The following is a 19,743-nucleotide window of genomic DNA, read 5'->3' on the forward strand; positions in this document are numbered from 1 at the left end:
ATATTTTCAAAGTCCATTGACATATGGCTTTGAAACTTTGCACACTTGTTCACCATCATGACCCCAACCTGTAGACAGGAGGAGGTAACTCTATCAAGCATTTTGACAGAATTATGCCCCTTTTTGACTTAGAATTTACGTTAAAGTTTTTTGTAATAGTTCAAATATTTTCAAAGTCCATTGACATATGGCTTTTTGAAACTTTGCACACTTGTTCACCATCATGACCCCAACCTGTAGACAGGAGGAGGTAACTCTATCAAGTATTTTGACAGAATTTTGCCCCTTTTTCGACTTAGAATTTACGTTAAAGTTTTTGTAATAGTTCAAATATTTTTCAAAGTCCATAGACATATGGCTTTGAAACTTTGCACACTTGTTCAACATCATGACCCCAACCTGTAGACAGCAGGAGGTAACTCTATTAAGCATTTTGACAGAATTATGCCCCTTTTTCGACTTAGAATTTACGTTAAAGTTTTTGTAATAGTTCAAATATTTTCAAAGTCCATTGACATATGGCTTTGAAACTTTGCACGCTTGTTCAACATCATGACCCCAACCTGTAAACAGGAGGAGGTAACTCTATCAAGCATTTTGACAGAATTATGCCCCTTTTTCGACTTAGAATTTACGTTAAAGTTTTTGTAATAGTTCAAATATTTTCAAAGTCCATTGACATATGGCTTTGAAACTTTGCACACTTGTTCACCATCATGACCCCAACCTGTAAACAGGAGGAGGTAACTGTATCAGGCATTTTTTTTACTATCAAGCACTAAGAATAGTCGAGCATGCTGTCCTACCGACAGCTCTTGTTTATATTTCTACTGTCAAAACTTTGTAAAGGTAGCAATTTCAATTTGATGATGAATAAAGACTTAAGCTTGCTTAAATTAAAACAGATTCTATAAAATGGAGGAGATATAAATTGTAATGTATATTACAAGGGTTTTACTATATTTAGTGTGCAATGCCCGTTACAAGACTCGGCCTGGATTGTCATATCACTATAATCATTTCCACAACGGCATGATGGAACCCGAGGAGCCAGAACCCTCACCCAAGTCTGTCGGTATGTACTTTCTTAATGTGAATAATCAGAGTGTTACCATAGTAACTACTTTGACATTTTATAGCATTACAAGTATGATACCCATTAGTTTAGATCTCCTCTAGTCTACTGTATATATACAATAAGGTACATAATCATGTAATACCTTGTGTGACTTTAACTGTAATTCTATGCTTGTATTTTATTAAATATTGTCATATTTGGTTTTCTGTGTTTTATTGTTTAATTTTGATATTTGTCTGACAGTCAAAGATAACATCTGTGAAACTTTATTGTTCAAGCTTAAGACATTCCAAAGATGATCTATTTTGACAAGATTTTTTAACAAACAAAAATGTTCTAAATTATTTTTATAAATCATTGAAGTGCATTTCATTTTTTGAAAATGTTTAATTTTGAAGAAGAACATACGTAGTCAATATCAGTATATCAACTGGTGAAGTAATTTTAAAATAAAAAGAGGCTACATTAAATTTTATTGGATAACAATGTAACTATTGGCAGTACTGTTGAATACATTAGATATTTGATACTTATATAAGACAAGTCAACCTTTTTCTTTAATAATCATGACAAATTCAAATTTTCCTGAAGGCTATTTGTACAGTTATATTGATAGCTATTGATAGTTATTCATATAGTTCATTTATGACTGAGTAGTTAAGGTCATTGGCTTCAAACTACTTGCCCCTAAACACAGTGGAACTTTTGATTCTTTTATGTGAAGAAACTATCAAGCTATTTTGTTGAACATCGTCACTTCTATTTGGGTGCCAGTTCATGCCTGAAATTATTCACAGAGGTCTACCTCCACCAATAAAGTTAGAATAATACCATATGACCTCTGCTGTGTTGGCGGGAGGTTAAACCCACCAAAAGAAAATGAGTTATATTGAAGGCTATTAATACAGTGATATTGAAAGCTATTGATACAGTGATATTGAAAGCTATTGATATAGTAATATTGAAAGCTATTAATACAGTTATATTGAAAGCTATTAATACAGTTATATTATTAGTTATAAAGATTCTTGACAGATTATATGGCCCTATATATTGTTTGTATATATAACCTTAGCTGCAAGGTGAGGTTTATATTGCAAACAACTGTTTATATACGGCCATATAACATGTCAGGAATCTTAATGACAAATTTATAATACAGCAAGCTTCCTTTATTTAGGGGAAAAATGTGAATTCTTAGTAAACTGACTGAAGCCGTGTATATAAAGCTATATAAATGTCACGATTATCCAATGAAAAGCACCGTTACAAACGTGCAGTATTATAATAAAAGCTATTGGTTTAGTTATATTGAAAGCTATTGATACAGTTATATTGAAAGCTATTTATACAGTTATATTGACTGTCAGTAAAGCATTTGTTAACAGTGACAGTGATAAGTTAAAGAATTTAGAAATTTGTGATTAGTCTATTTATCTGTCTATGTAATGTAAACAGTGATTATGATATGATTTTACAGTTTTAATGTCTCTAGCAACAAGGATGTTTTTTTGTCTGTCAGATAATGTTATTTAAATTATGATAATGATAATATATTTGTTTTTTATCTGTTAATTAATATAATATAAACAGTGATAATAACATTATATTTTTCCTGTCAGTTAAGACTCCTCCGAAACTGGAAAAGGAGGAGAGAGGTGAGTGACTTGCTTGATTAACACTGTACCCTAAGAAATGCTTGTGTCAACACACGCTCTACAATACTGCTAATACCCCTGCCTCTCCAACCTAAAAGTGAAAGGGACAGTTCTACAGAGATAAATAAAAAATTGATAATTTATTTTTAAAAGTTCTATTTATTTTAAGAACAACTATTCAAAGAAATAATTTGAGCCAAGTTGTCAGCTTCAGAGTAATACTTGTTTAAAGTTTTCATTGTAAAGTCATTTCTTATAAAACACTGAAAGTATTAATTTCAAAATTAGTAATTGTAAGTTATTCTAATTATACCCATACATAAACATAGAAGTTCCAGTTTTAGACTTTCTATGCAACAGCTGCTGAATGTATTAAATTTTACTTTTGAGTTTCAAAAAATGTCATTGAGGCCATAATTGTAGGTCACTATCAAAGACCCATGACTTTAGAATGGAGTTTTACTGAGTTACGATCCTTAAAACATCCTCTTTGTAGCCCAGTCTCTGGTTTTACTTTCAAGCACTAGAATAGTTGAGAGTGCTGTCTGAATGGAGGCTCTTGTACATTTTACTTTTTTGTGTTTTCTAAATTAACTTGGTAACCCTATTGGTATATGGCAAATTATTAAAATATAGATGTTTTATAAAAGCTGATGTGATTCAGTTATTATTCACGCATCCAATGAATGGAGAATACTATGTATATCGTATATTGTTTTATAATTTGATTGGTCTGTCAGTCATTTAAGATTACAATGGCACTGATACATGTTTAAAAAGTTTTCCAGCACCTACTATAACTAGAATTATTCATAGCCTTTCTGATAAGACTCTAAAAGACATGGTCATGTTTCATGGTGCTTTATATCTATGCATGTTAATTTTTCTGTGATTGTCAGTTAAACCAAAAATAGCTTGTAAAATCATCGACAATAGAAGGCCAAAGACCACATACTGCATTAGAATCAGTTACTGTCAACTATAGTTTTATAGGCTGTCATACGGCACATATGTTGTATGTGATACAAACAACTTTTTAAAAAGATTTTTATAAATATCAAACAACTTATCTGTATTTCTTTCATCATGCTTATGCAAGGAACTTACTAGTGAATTTCTTATAATGATCTTTTTTTAATCAATAAAACATTTTATTCTGTTATATACATTTTATGTTTTGAGATGATGTATGTTGGGTGCATTCTTTGTTATGATTAGAACAGCTTAATTTTCTCTTGGGGATCATTTTTTTTTTATTTTAAACCTTTTTAACTTTGTTTGTCAAACCTGTTTAACTTATATTATCTTTCCAAAGTAGGTAAGAATACAGAACATCTTAGGTCTTTCAATTTTTATGTGTAGTTACCTAGTTAACATAATTATTAATTATATCTATGCAGTAAAGACCTGTGTAGCATACAACATTATTTTTCTCATAATCTCCTCAGTGTACTTTCAAAAAACTTCAATGCCTTTGTACAAGAAGTCCCTATCTTGATGAAAGTTTAGCATAATCTAGGACAAATCCAACCAGCTGAGATTTTTCATCCCAAGATCTAGTTAGAACTGGGAAACACCCACAGCATGATCTTTATATCTGGGTCTGCCTTTGAAGACTATTTATACATTATGACAATCACAGCCTTGACAAAGGTGATTCTCAACACTCTCTTTGCTGTGCCAAATTTCTGTCATCCACCATTTTACAGTGGCTAATGTATGGGCATTCGTACATATTGTCAATATATTATCAACATGAATAGTCTTATATTAGGTGACACCAATGTTGAATTACTGTTTGTTCAGCAATTTCGCCCATACTACAAAAGTCACTTGCCTTGTTTAATTAAAACATTATGCTCACCCATATAATAAGACATTTACTATTTTGATATTAAAGGAGCTGGTGGTTAAAAACCATTTAATATAAAAAAAACGACAATAGGGTGGACAAATAGCTGCCTTGCTGATTTCCTATACAAAAAAAAAATAAACTCAAATGTGTTAATCTGCCCTTGTATAATACATACCTGTAGGAACTGATTTAACATTTACCAGCCTCAGTTGTGAAGTTTTTTGCTTGGCTTAAGCTGCTATTTAGTCATTGGTCATTCAAGTGTCCGAATATTTTACCCAACAAAAGTAGTGGAAATTTCAGTGTGACACTTGTAGCTTTGTATTTCATCCACACTCTTTTTTTTGTTTGAAATAAAATAAAAGCATGTATTATAAGACTGACCTGCATGTATTTAGACTGACCTACAGTAACCTGAAATATTCTTCTTTTTAGTTCCTGAAAAAATTTATATTTGATAGACATTGCAGTAAAACAATTACAATATTTATCATAATATTAAAGAATTAACATTTGTTGTATCCTGTTGATAAATTTAGCCAGACCACTTATCATGATGATATAATTACTGATCGTGTATATTTCAGGTTTATTTAGAAGTATGTTTAATACAAAGCATGAACTGTGTTTTAACAAGAATGGCATGCTGTGTGTATAATGAAATAATTACTGTTGTGAACTTTCAAGAATCAAAATGAAGAATTTATGTTTGTAATAAAATAAAATGGAGTTAAATGATCTTAAAATTCATGACATGTATGTGGTTTTGAAGTATTTTTGTAACAAAGCAAGTTAAAAAAATTGCAAGCCTGACATGTATATAAATGTTTTCAAATATCAGGATGTTATAAAAACCAAAAGAAAATAGCTTTGTAGATTTTATGCTGTTTTCTTGAGATACAATGTTATTAGATCTATGTAATGATATAAATTTGATGTTATATTACTGTTATATTATTGAAGGGTTTGTTGTTGTACTATCAGAGATGCTTAACTGAGTTATTTATTATAGTCACAAGGGTTACTATAACTCAAACAGAGTAAAAGATGTTCATGTGTAGTATGGATTTTATATTTTTATTATATCACTAACTGTGCATTTATAATGTGATGTTTTTTTACTTGCTTTAATTGGTACATATTTGTTAAAATGAAACATTATTATATCATTAATGCTGTGTAACCACAAGTATATAAGCAGTGGGTAAATAACTTAATATAAAATCTTATGTTAAGAGTACTTTCCCTTGACAAAATATGAAAGTATAAAGCAATTTTGAATCTTATCAATTTTTAATTTAAGATGGCAAGAATAGTAAAAGGCTATTCTAGATAAATTCGATTTTCCTATCTATATTTGAATAAGTAGCAAATTGTACTCTAAATTTATAAGGCAGGTAAAGGACTTTAATGACTTGAAAAGTTATTTTTAGCATGTTCTCATAGTATCTGAATATAATTAAGGTTCTTTAGAATAAATAGACTTTGATATTTTTCTTACAAGTAGTACTAATGATAGTCAGTGGATTACTAAAACATGAAAGAAAATGTTGGGTAAATTCCTTTCATTAACTTCCAAAAGTTGTATACATACACAAAAGTTGAGTGTTATTTGTTATTAATTTCAGTGAAACAAACTCCTATTATAATACTGCCAGGTAAGATTCTGTAGTCTTGACAAATTGTCAGTATTATTTGTCTTGACAAGCATTGGTTTTGTTGTTTATGCAACGTTGTGTCAAATTCATTTTTAATTCAAAACAAAATTATTTTTAGCTCATGGGGGAAAAGCTGCAGTATTCATTCCTTATATGTGACCAGCTTTGTTTGTTTTGTCTGTTGATTATGCAACCTTTCCTGGTCCCATTGCATTCATTATATTTATCTTTATTAGGCCATTAACTCATTGATCTGGTTTATTTTAATGTTTCCCGATACACAGAATCAATGAAAACTTGTGAGGTAACTGCCTGCTTCCATACAACCATCATAACCATAGTAAGTTATGAGATAGCCATGGAAAAAATTAGACCATTGCGACTCTTCTTTTAATTCTATAATTTACAATAGAAAAAAGAAATTAACTGTAAGTTTCATGAGCCTGATTGTTCACAGACAAACTTATATCCTGTTTAAAACTGTTAGATTAAACTCTGCACTGAAGTCACTATATAAGGGGGAGTAAAAAAGCACTTTGTGTGAAGGATTTTTATATCATACAGTCTCACTTTTATAAAAGGGCTAAATGCAAGTCATCTGACAAGCTAAAGCTTATCACTTATAAATTAGCTTAAAGCAAGCCATTTTCATACTACAAAAGAACCTAAAGTTTTGTTACTTATGAAAAGAACAAAAAGCAAGTTATGTTGAAAGCTTTAAGTAGGTCTTTTTGTCACTTAGTTTTATAAAGCAGCAAAGTGCATCTCACTGCTTTAAAGGAGCATATACCATTTCTTATTGTAGTTAAAAGAAAGATACATGTACTTCTTAACAGAAAGGACAATTAAGTATTTCATTTTGTTAAAGAAAGGATTGTAAAATGTATTGGTAAATGAGCCGCGTCACGACAAAACCACATAAGGGGTTTGCGACTAGCATGGATCCAGACCAGCCTGTGCATCCGCGCAGTCTGATCAGGATCCATGCTGTTCGCTTACCAACTCTATTACAAGTAGAGAAACTGATAGTGAACAGCATGGATCCTGATCAGACTGCACGGATGCGCAGGCTGGTCTGGATCCATGCTGGACGCAAACCCATTATGTTGGTTTTGCCATGACCCGGCTCAAATTAGTTTTATAATATCTAAAAAATTAGAGAAATCCCTGAAGAACAATGAAATTAAAGATAGAAATTGCAGATGTATGTGATTTAGATAAAATGAAATGTACAACATCTCTCACAACTCTAGCACTGGCTTATGCAGTTTTCAATCTTTAACATTAAAAGTATTGGAATGGGTGACAAGTGAATTTGTTATAGAGCATAATAAAAGTCAAGTTGTGAGGATATGTTATATACAGTAACATTTTAGCTGAATGTCAAACATGATTTGAATGGTCCATTAAAGTCTCTGAATTCAAGATAGATTTGTCATTTACATAAATTTATCTATACATGCATATTCTTTCCTGCTGAATGCTGTCATAATCCAGTATGGCTGTATCACAATTAAATTCTATATCAACCTATACTCTATTGATATTTTGTTCATATAATTCACCATTTCAAAAATCAAACAACATTCACTCAAGCCTTTGTTTAGGAAAGTGAATCCAAAACCTCGCTGATCTTGTGTTGTCCATTTACCAGTATTTTAGCACAGCTCTAATTAAAGCTGTAATTTTAGGAATAAAATGCATTAAACATTGTAATTTGTAAAAAATATTGAAGAATGCTGTCATTCAGATAATAGATACATTAAATCTCAATAATCAGTACATGTACTATATTAAAGGCTCAAATTTGATTAAAATTGGACAGTGACTGATATTTCCAGGACATAGATGACAGTTATTGAACCAGGACTCAAGTCCTGTCCAGGATTCTGGTATGGTTGTCTCCCTTGTAAGATTGAAGCAACTTAAGATATGACTGTTTCTAGAGATGACAATGACATTGTCACACATGATATTTACAATGTATTTTACTATACATGTACTAAGTAAAAATTTATAGTTACTTTGTATACACAATTAACAATGATGTCATCACTATAAATAATATTTATGAGGGAGGTTGCTTGGTCACAAAAAATATGGTAATCAAAATAAATCTTTTTCTAGAGTAAGAAGGTTTCATCAAAATTGTGGACACAAGTGAAACACCATTAGTCCAAATACCGAAATATCATTGTACTTTCTGAATTTTATGTCTCTTAAAATTGTAGAGTTTAATAATTGTAAAGATATTAAAGCAATAGGGTCCATACAATGCATATATTTAGATTTTGGATGCACGGCTGTATCAAAGAAATTGCCATGTTATTTTTTTTCATCAAAAACGAGTCACATACAGCTTTTATGCGTCAAACCAGACCTGTGCTTGCTTTGGTATACTTTAACTTTTATTTTCTTATACTTCAATTATATGCATGACATAATTTCAGAAATTTAATTACTCTTTCGTTCAGCTGTTAATATTTTAGGTTGCTTACAATCTAGAAAAGAAGCTACTTTTTTCAGCTAATTAATTGAACATAACATTAGGCTAACACCATTTCTATAAACATTTTTGTAGTTTGTGTTTCTTTGGAGAAAAAAAGTATAATAGATATAAATTATTCATACTTGGGATATTTGTTTCTTATGAATTTTCATTTTGCAGTGAATAATTATAAAACTGTAATTAATGTATGTTTAATAGGTTGTGTTTGGAGTGAAGGACTTTGTTTTAATTAGTCTATATAATTACTTTGATTGGCACTTGCTAGTGATTTAATTTTTTTTTACATATAGCATCAATTGTTTTACTGATGTAGTTTTTGTAAATCAGCTTTGATTAACAAGGGAGCAACCTTACTTTAATTGCTAAACTATTGTTAAAGTTTTTTTCAGAACTGAATTACATATACAGGGTTAAGATAAAATTAATCTTTACTGACCATTAATTTTGTAATATAACTAAATTTTCAATTCAAAATTATAAAACAGTTACTGACAATATGTTTATTTAACAATTTCTATTTTAGGAATACTTGTACTGTGTTTTTCTACAACACTCATTATATCTATTAATATGAGCCGCGTCATGACAAAACTAACATAATGGGTTTGCGACCAGCATGGATCCAGACCAGCCAGCGCATCCCCCAGGCTGATCAGGATCCATGCTGTTCGCTTACAAACCCTATAACAAGTAGAGAAACAGCATGGATCCTCACAGATCAGACTGCGTGGATGCGCAGGCTGGTCTGGATCCATGCTGGTCGCAAACCCATTATGTTGATTTTGTCATGACGCGGCTCATATTATTGTTTCTTATTTTGTTCCATTGTCTAAACTGACTACTAATTATAAGCATGTGAGTATGACAAGATGAATTAACAAAGAAGGGCCATATAACAGTGTTGATTGTATTATAGAGCGAGGAGAAGATGGTAAGATACAGAACAGTAACTATTGTGACTTCTGCCTTGGTGACGCTGACGAGAATAAAAAGACCGGTACAGCCGAGGAACTTGTGTCCTGTAGTGACTGTGGAAGATCAGGTTTGTCTTGTATTTATACATCTGAAAATTATTGTAAAATGGCCTCACAATTAAGCTGGTTAAAAACAATAGTCCAATTTTCCAGGCCCTGGATTCAAAACCAGTAAATGTTTAAACTAGGTAGTCCATTCATTTCTGACGTCAACTGAATGGTTGTTTTCTGATATTGTTGTTGTTATAATAATATTAAGAGGATATTTTTGAGTTTGAGTGAAATATGGAATATATTTTCACGAAACATGATAAAATGCCACATATTGTCACGAGCCGGGACGGCGATTGAAAATATGTGGCATTTTATCATGTTTCTTGAAAATATATACCATATTTCACAAAAAACGAAAAAATAACCTTTTTATTTAATTTCATTATCAAAGAAAATGGTTACGAACCCTATTGCTTGCTACGCAACTGCAATTGTACAGCACGCAGTAATATATTATTGCGTCTTGTTTTGCATGCGATATTTTGCGCTACATTGTGACGTCACATAAACAACTGTTTAAACGCCTTTACAGCGTTAATAACTGAATTTAAGATATTGGTGTTCGGATTTCTTTTCTTAGTTAGACCATTTTCTATCATTCTTGATAGTTTTCAAAGCAAAATTTAGCAAAAACTTGTTTTGTATTTATCAGATTTTTCAAACAAAATGGCGAAAGAAGTCCCTTAAAATAAATATGAGTTTTGACTCCGCCCACATTCATATTTATATTTCATATTTATTTTTGAAAAATATGAAATGTATTTGACTGATATAGCACCATATTTCATGGGTAAAATTAAATAATGATGTCTTATTGTTCTCTTTGCAATATGATAACCAGTAAAAGCACAAATAACTTTTTCTTTTAAGTTCAATATAATTGAAAATTGGATCAGTGCTCTGAATGATGGCAAACTTGTCGGAACTGTTTTTCTAGACTTATCAAAAGCCTTTGATTTAGTAAACCACCAAATTCTTCTAGAAAAACTACCTTTCTATAATTTCTCTTCACATACTATAGATTGGATAAGATCTTATCTATCAGACAGGTCACAAAAAGTCAATGTGTCTGGTGTTTTATCTGAACCAGCTGAAGTTGTCTCAGGAGTGCCTCAGGGCTCAGTCCTTGGGCCCCTACTATTTTTGATATACATAAATGACATCCATCTTCATGTTAAACAGTCAACTACCGATATGTTTGCAGACGACACTTCCCTTACTTCTACTGGAAATACTTTAAAGGAAATGAATGATAATCTTCAAACAGATCTTGATAGTGTTAGCACATGGTGTAGGCAAAATGCAATGATATTAAATGCACAAAAAACTAAGGCCATAAATTTCTCTATAAAAAATACTAAATCAAAAAATACTGCTTCATCTACTCTGCACCTTCAAAACAAAGAGATAGAATTTACAGACACTGAAAAACTGCTAGAAGTCCAGGTTGACAAAAATCTTAAATGGAAAACACAAATTCAAAATATTATTAAAAAATGCAATTCACAGCTCTATTTGCTTCTTAGAATCAAACAGTACCTTGATCTCCACTCCAGAAAACTCTTTTTTAATGCTTATATTTTGCCACATATTGACTACTGTTGCACTATTTGGGGAAATTGCAGTAGTGAATTACTTTCACAAATTGTCAACTTTCAAAAAAGAGGTGCAAGAATTATTTTAGACAAAAGTTTTGATACCCCATCAAATATTCTATTTAAAGAATTAAATTGGATGTCCTTTGACCAAAGAATTATGTACAAAAAGGCAATCCTCATGTATAAATCTATAAATGAACCATCCTTTCCTATTTATATGAAAAATAAATTCCAAACAATAAATGACAAACATGACTTTAACTTAAGGTCTATACAAAATGAAAAACTAACTGTACCCAAACCAAAAACAGAATTTTTTAGAAAATCATTTAATTACTCTGGTCCTGTGGTATGGAACAGCATACCAATCCATATTCGAAATTCTGATACCATGAGGAAATTTCAATCCTCCTATATCCAGTGGCAATTTTCTAACTAATTGTTTGTACATATTGTTTCAAAAACATATACTTTCCATGCTGAAGTTATGAAAATGTCACTTCTCTATGTAAGAAGAAAAAATTGTTTACTTATTGTATTGATATGATGTTTAATGTACATATTTATGTTTTGTCTAAATGTTGATTGTGATTGTATTTTATGTTGTTTTGTATATACTGAGGCCCACATGGAAGATCGGGAAACTGAATGTGTTAGCCTCATAAAATAAAGTCGACTTACTTACTTACTTACTTACTTACTTACTTACTTACTTACTTACTTACTTACTTACTTACTTACTTACTAATGTAAAAGTCAGCTCCACTGAGGTCAAAAATATAAAAAAACAATAAAAAAAAAAGATTTGAAATACTCATGAAGTGATGCACTTAAAATTAAAATTTCTGCAAAATATAATTAAGAAACATTCTCTTGTTAATATGAAAATCAATTTTTGCATTATTTTTAGCCCAGTTTTAGTCAACAGTGTTCCACGCTATTCGTTTTTGGTAATAATTCACCATAAAAATAATTACTCTGGGAAAACAGAGTGAGTGAATGATCTGAAATTTTGCACACAAGTTATTAGTCCAGACTTACATCAACTGGTACACAAGTCACAATTTTTTTTTTTATTTCATGTCCCTTCATATAAAAAACCTCAGTTTGTAGTTTGGATGCGAGGAAATATATCACGAGGGCGTGTTAGAATTCTTAATACAATTTTACTTGTGTATAAAGATACATATATAATATTGTTGATAAATATATGCTTGAAATTTTCTTTTAGCCAGGCTGGTATAAGTACGTCATGTCTATTTTATTGAGTTTATAATTTCTTCTTTGGTTTCAGGTCACCCAACATGTCTACAGTTTACAACTAACATGACAATATCAGTGAAGAAATATCCCTGGCAGTGTATAGAATGTAAATCATGTGGTCTCTGTGGAACATCAGAAAATGATGTGAGTAAATCTGTAATAAATCTTAGTGCTGCAAAAAAACTAGAGTCATAATTCTTTAAGCTAGTATCTGCTGGAATTGAAAGGAACTAGCCTTTGTCTCCAGTATAGACATAAGATAAGATAAGATAAGCTAATCTTTATTTATAGTCGGTTTCATAAAAACATATAAACATTAGCTATATAAGCTATTTTCCGACATAACTGACTATCCTTTAACAATTCAAACAAACAATCTGTATAAAAGAAAATATATAAAAGTATTAGGAAGATCAATGTACATTTATGAAAAACTCTGTAAAACAGTTAAGATTTATCAGCACATATAAATATGGGTAAGAAAGCATTAAATGATTAAAAGCAAATATAACACTACAATCAAACATCACATAAAATTACATCATACAAGAATTTTATTTATGTACAGACCTAGGTCAGTCTCCAGTATAGACCTAGGTCAGTCTCCAGTATAGACCTAGGTCAGTCTCCAGTATAGACCTAGGTCAGTCTCCAGTATAGACCTAGGTCAGTCTCCAGTATAGACCTAGGTCAGTCTCCAGTATAGACCTAGGTCAGTCTCCAGTACAGACCAAGGTCAGTCTCCAGTATAGACCTAGGTCAGTCTCCAGTATAGACCTAGGTCAGCCTCCAGTACAGACCTAGGTCAGTCTCCAGTATAGACCTAGGTCAGTCTCCAGTATAGACCTAGGTCAGTCTCCAGTATAGACCTAGATCAGTCTCCAGTATAGACCTAGATCAGTCTCCAGTATAGACCTAGATCAGTCTCCAGTATAGACCTAGATCAGTCTCCAGTATAGACCTAGATCAGTCTCCAGGATAGACTTAGATCAGCCTCCAGTATAGACCTAGGTCAGCCTCCAGTATAGACCTAGATCAGTCTCCAGTATATACCTAGGTCAGCCTCCAGTATAGACCTAGGTCAGTCTCCAGTATAGACCTAGATCAGTCTCCAGTATAGACCTAGGTCAGCCTCCAGTATAGACCTAGATCAGTCTCCAGTATAGACCTAGATCAGTCTCCAGTATAGACCTAGATCAGTCTCCAGTATAGACCTAGATCAGTCTCCAGTATAGACCTAGATCAGTCTCCAGTATAGACCTAGATCAGTCTCCAGTATAGACATAGGTCAGCCTCCAGTATAGACCTAGGTCAGTCTCCAGTATAGACCTAGGTCAGTCTCCAGTATAGACCTAGATCAGTCTCCAGTATAGACCTAGGTCAGCCTCCAGTATAGACCTAGGTCAGTCTCCAGTATAGACCTAGGTCAGTCTCCAGTATAGAACCTAGGTCAGTCTCCAGTATAGACCTAGATCAGTCTCCAGTATAGACCTAGATCAGTCTCCAGTATAGACCTAGGTCAGTCTCCAGTAGTAGACCTAGGTCAGTCTCCAGTATAGACCTAGTCAGCCTCCAGTATAGACCTAGGTCAGCCTCCAGTATAGACCTAGGTCAGTCTCCAGTATAGACCTAGGTCAGTCTCCAGTATAGACCTAGGTCAGTCTCCAGTATAGACCTAGATCAGTCTCCAGTATAGACCTAGATCAGCCTCCAGTATAGACCTAGGTCAGCCTCCAGTATAGACCTAGGTCAGCCTCCAGTATAGACCTAGGTCAGCCTCCAGTATAGACTAGATCAGTCTCCAGTATAGACCTAGGTCAGCCTCCAGTATGAGACTAGTTCAGTCTCCAGTATAGACCTAGGTCAGCCTCCAGTATAGACCTAGGTCAGTCTCCAGTATAGACCTAGGTCAGCCTCCAGTATAGACCTAGGTCAGCCTCCAGTATAGACCTAGGTCAGTCTCCAGTATAGACCTAGGTCAGTCTTCCAGTATAGACCTAGGTCAGCCTCCAGTATAGACCTAGGTCAGCCTCCAGTATAGACCTAGGTCAGTCTCCAGTATAGACCTAGGTCAGTCTCCAGTATAGACCTAGGTCAGCCTCCAGTATAGACCTAGGTCAGTCTCCAGTATAGACCTAGGTCAGCCTCCAGTATAGACCTAGGTCAGCCTCCAGTATAGACCTAGGTCAGTCTCCAGTATAGACCTAGATCAGTCTCCAGTATAGACCTAGGTCAGCCTCCAGTATAGACATAGGTCAGCCTCCAGTATAGACCTCGGTCAGTCTCCAGTATAGACCTAGGTCAGTCTCCAGTATAGACCTAGGTCAGCCTCCAGTATAGACCTAGGTCAGCCTCCAGTATAGACCTAGATCAGTCTCCAGTATAGACCTAGGTCAGTCTCCAGTATAGACCTAGGTCAGTCTCCAGTATAGACCTAGATCAGCCTCCAGTATAGACCTAGGTCAGCCTCCAGTATAGACCTAGGTCAGTCTCCAGTATAGACCTAGATCAGCCTCCAGTATAGACCTAGGTCATATAGACCTAGGTCAGTCTCCAGTATAGACCTAGGTCAGTCTCCAGTATAGACCTAGGTCAGCCTCCAGTATAGACCTAGGTCAGTCTCCAGTATAGACCTAGGTCAGCCTCCAGTATAGACCTAGGTCAGCCTCCAGTATAGACCTAGGTCAGCCTCCAGTATAGACCTAGGTCAGCCTCCAGTATAGACCTAGGTCAGCCTCCAGTATAGACCTAGGTCAGCCTCCAGTATAGACCTAGGTCAGCCGCCAGTATAGACCTAGGTCAGCCTCCAGTATAGACCTAGGTCAGCCTCCAGTATAGACCTAGGTCAGTCTCCAGTATAGACCTAGGTCAGTCTCCAGTATAGACCTAGGTCAGCCTCCAGTATAGACCTAGGTCAGCCTCCAGTATAGACCTAGGTCAGCCTCCAGTATAGACCTAGGTCAGCCTCCAGTATAGACCTAGGTCAGTATCCAGTATAGACCTTGGTCAGTCTGCATATCTGTACAGTCTCGTCTGGCTATATACTGTTGGCTGACTAGCTTAAGATTTTTATCTTGATATACCCAAATTGTTATTGGATAGTTCCATAAATGGGAGCTGGAACAAATGCCACAAATATTGATGGAAATTTCCAAAAATACAAGCTGGACAAGTCCATTAAAGAAATACGGCCTGTTAAGGATACTTAATAGTCAATTTGGGAAGAAATAGAAATGTTATGTTTTTATCAAGTTGTAAGTTTGCTTCTATTGTACTGTTTATCAAATATGAAAACAATTACACATGAAACTTGTTACATTTTCTCTATTGTTTAAAACATAAATATTTATTTATTACTGGAGTGATGTAACCTACATTTAAGTTAATATTACTTGCCTATTAAAACCCTCCATGCATGTAGAAGATATGCTGTAGACAAAACTGGCCCACCAGTCAGGGGCAATCCTTTCATGTGACCCATTTTTTCAAACAGGTGTAAGAAAAAGATTTATAAAATTTTACAAATCCAACGAAAGCAGTGATAACAGTCAAACATGTTTTTTTTATCTTGCCTTCGCCTTAATGTCATTGGGTTATTCCCTGAAGCCTTTGTTTTTTTAGTGTAACCAAGATTATTATAAGAATAAGAATTATTTTAGATGTATTACTTTTTGTAAACAATGTTAATAATAAAATAAAAATTTTATTTTGTGTATATTTAGGAGCAGTTGTTGTTTTGTGATGACTGTGACCGTGGTTACCACATGTATTGTTTGAATCCGCCTCTACAGGAGGCACCTGAAGGTAATTTTCATCATCTTAGTGCAATAAGTGATTAACCCACATTATATTAATTATTAAATCTAGCAGAACTTATCGTTACTGCACTAGGTTGGCAATTTGTTCAAAATTGTTTATTGATGTTATGAAATAATTTTAAGTATCAGAAATTTGTATTTGATGTTGAAATCTTTAATGCATGCATTTAAGTGGTTTTGTCTGGACATTTAGCAGTTTTGAAATTCATTCATAGATTTATTTACTGGTATATTTAATTTGAGCATTAACATCTTTAGCATGTTTATACTACATGTGTTTTACCAGTTTATGACAAGAACCAGTTTGATCATTAAACATATCTTCGAATTGTCTTAGTTTGCACAATCTTTTGAATAAATGTTCGAAAATATTGTTAAAATAACATCCCTGAAGATAAGCCACTTGGTCATGTTTAAGTTTTCAGCAAAATAATAAATGAAAATTTGAAATTGGCGATAAATTAATGAACATTAGAACCTCATTTAAATCTGTGAAGCTTACTAAAAGCTTATTAGGGAAACTGAAAATTTATGTAAAATGTCTATAGCTCTGAATTCTGGTTAAAATCATTCTGAAATGTTACATAATTTGGGTATACTGTACCAAAACAAATTTCTGTATATTTGAGGAGTATGTCATGTTTTAGAAATGACTAATAAGTAGCAGATGTATTTGCTGAATGAAAAGTAGCTCAATTGATAGGACTGCTGAACAGCTTTCTAAGTGTTCTTTGTTCATGGTTTAAATCACAACCAGACTGCACATTTTTTTTTAAGACATAAGAAAATAAAGGGTGTACCAGTTTTATCTTGGGACATTTAGGAATATAAAAGTAGAAAAAATGATGTTATAAGAACTATATGAACCGCTTCACGACAAAACCAATGTTATGCGTTTGCGACCAGCATGAATCCAGACCAGCCTGCGCATCCCCAGTCTGATCAGTATCCATGCTGTTCACATACAAACCCTATAACAAGTAGTGAAACTGATAGCGAACAGCATGAATCCATGCTGGTCACAAACACACTATGTTGGTTTTGTCGTGATGCAGCTAAAATGTTTTAAATTTCCTACTGTTATTATAATTGTAGGTAATTGGAGTTGTCACCTGTGTATTGAAGAGTTCCATGGAGGCAAGAAGCCAGCTGGCATGGTATAAAATGTTCATCTCTATTACACATTCATCATGGGAGCAAGAGAAATCTATGATATGTTTTTGTTGGATTATACACATGCTAATGTGTACAAGTATATTACTGAAATATGTAAATACAGTAACAATGTTGTGTCATAATGCTTGAACATAATGTACAAAACACAGTAAGAACTTGTTTGTAGATAAAAGATTTTGTTAGCCTTCTTGAATAAAGATTATTTAGGATATAGAGAATTAAATGCAATGATGTGAAAATCAAGTAAAACATGAAATACACATACTGGAAAACTGTAACGTTAAATGATACATGATGTAATCTCTATTAAAGTGTTGTATTTTCATACATGTATTGTTGTCCTGAAGTTTTGTATATTTAATGTTGTGCTTGCATTTTCTTGTTTTGATGTACGTGAGCACATCACAATTTCAGTGGGAGAATATTTTCATAAGACAAGTTTAAATTGCTTTTTTTTGGAGACATTATCTTTTTTGTTAATTCTTCAAGATTTTTGCCATAAAAAATATTCAGACACAATTTTCGAAATCATTGTAACAATATTGTAGCAAGTTAATTGTTGTCATTATTTCATGTCAAACATGTAGTTCTAGTACTAGAAATAAATCATTAACAGTTGAAGTTTTCTTTCATTGTTTTATCAACTGCATAAGGAAATATCTCCTAATCACCTTTCAAAGAAAAAAATATTTGCTTATGTAAAAGTAATAAATGTTGATGTTGCTGTCCAGAAACTTTGGCCATCAATGCATTGCCTTCATGGTTTGGACACAAGATTATCAAGTGAACCAGGATGAACTTGACCCCTAAGTAACAAAATAACACTGACTAAACCAAAATGTATAATTATTCAAGCTGAACCTTGACCTTTAATTTAAATGACCTAAATTTGACCATGAAGATTTAAATTATTGACACTTGCTTAAATTGAGATAACTTTATTAATTATAAATTATATTCATACTATTGACAAAACTTACATGTTGAACAATTGATTTCAAATCCTTGACATTGAAATGACCTTGATTGTCGAGGTCAAATTATTGGATTTTGCCTAAATTGTGATCTATTGATTTATTTATAAATTTGACTTGTGCTTCCACAAAACAATGCTCATTATACAGTTATGTTGAATGTTTCAAATATGATCTTAAGATGGTGACTGCCTGCCAAGATCAAATCTTAAATAGTAAAAAAACAAGCAGTGAACTGCAAGTTCTATAATTTCCTTTAAATTCTCAAATTTTGCTAGAGTTGTGATAACTTTCGTTATCTATTCAGGAATTTGATTCATACTTTGACAAGAAAAATGCTAACTGCCAAACCAAATTATTCAAGTTTAATTTTGACCTTCAACTGTCAAGTTCTTGAATTTTAATCACATTGCCTTATTAACCAGGTTTTCAATTTTGAAAATCCTGGTTATTAGATTGGGGTATGGCGGGCGGATGGGCGACTGGGCGGATGGGCGGGCGGGCGTCAAACGAAATTGTGTCCGCTCTGTAACTCTTCAACCCTTTGAAGAATTTTGATGAAACTTCAGACAAATGTTTACCACATCAAGATGACGTGCAGAACGCATGTTCCGCATGGCTGGCTCCAAGGTCAAGGTCACAGTGACATTAACATTGAAAATCCTGTCCGCTCTGTAACTCTTCAACCCTTTGAAGAATTTTGATGAAACTTCAGACAAATGTTTACCACATCAAGATGACGTGCAGAACGCATGTTCCGCATGGCTGGCTCCAAGGTCAAGGTCACAGTGACATTAACATTGAAAATCCTGTTTACATGATTTTTAACTTGATTTGGCAGTCAAAGGTCATATCATCTTTGGAGGTAATTTAAAAAAGATATGATATATTATTTCATGTCTACTTTGTAACTTGTTTTCATTATACAGAATTATCAATATAATTATAGTGAACAAATTCTTCTGTGCTGAACTCGTCCTACATTTCTCAACGGATTTTGTTCAAACTTTCACAGAAGCTTTGTCATCAAGCATCCTGGCACATATTGTCGGGGTTTTGTGATTGGATAGTTTTTGACCTAATTATGGCCCTTTGTTTTTTTCCTTATACATAATATTATAGTGAACA

At 33.1% G+C, this 19,743-nt stretch overlaps 1 protein-coding gene across 5 annotated transcripts in view; it reads left to right on the forward strand.

Annotated features, from left to right (window-relative positions):
- Positions 1-18,262, forward strand: part of LOC132714600 (zinc finger protein DPF3-like) — a 37,120-nt gene extending 18,858 nt beyond the window's left edge. For 2 of the 5 annotated variants that reach the window (XM_060697490.1, XM_060697493.1), the window contains 7 exons: positions 968-1,075; positions 2,701-2,736; positions 6,220-6,249; positions 9,675-9,800; positions 12,679-12,791; positions 16,370-16,451; positions 17,561-18,262. In XM_060697490.1, the coding sequence (XP_060553473.1) occupies positions 968-1,075; positions 2,701-2,736; positions 6,220-6,249; positions 9,675-9,800; positions 12,679-12,791; positions 16,370-16,451; positions 17,561-17,628 (563 nt within the window). In that variant the 3' untranslated portion in view covers positions 17,629-18,262. The remainder of the gene's footprint in view (positions 1-967; positions 1,076-2,700; positions 2,737-6,219; positions 6,250-9,674; positions 9,801-12,678; positions 12,792-16,369; positions 16,452-17,560) is intronic. The other 3 variants (XM_060697491.1, XM_060697492.1, XM_060697494.1) reach the window with 3 other exon arrangements.
- Positions 18,263-19,743: the final 1,481 nt, after the last annotated feature.

The sequence above is a fragment of the Ruditapes philippinarum genome, unplaced genomic scaffold (assembly GCF_026571515.1).
Source record: "Ruditapes philippinarum isolate M1 unplaced genomic scaffold, ASM2657151v2 ctg3575_1_1_1_1, whole genome shotgun sequence".
NCBI lineage: Eukaryota > Metazoa > Mollusca > Bivalvia > Venerida > Veneridae > Ruditapes > Ruditapes philippinarum.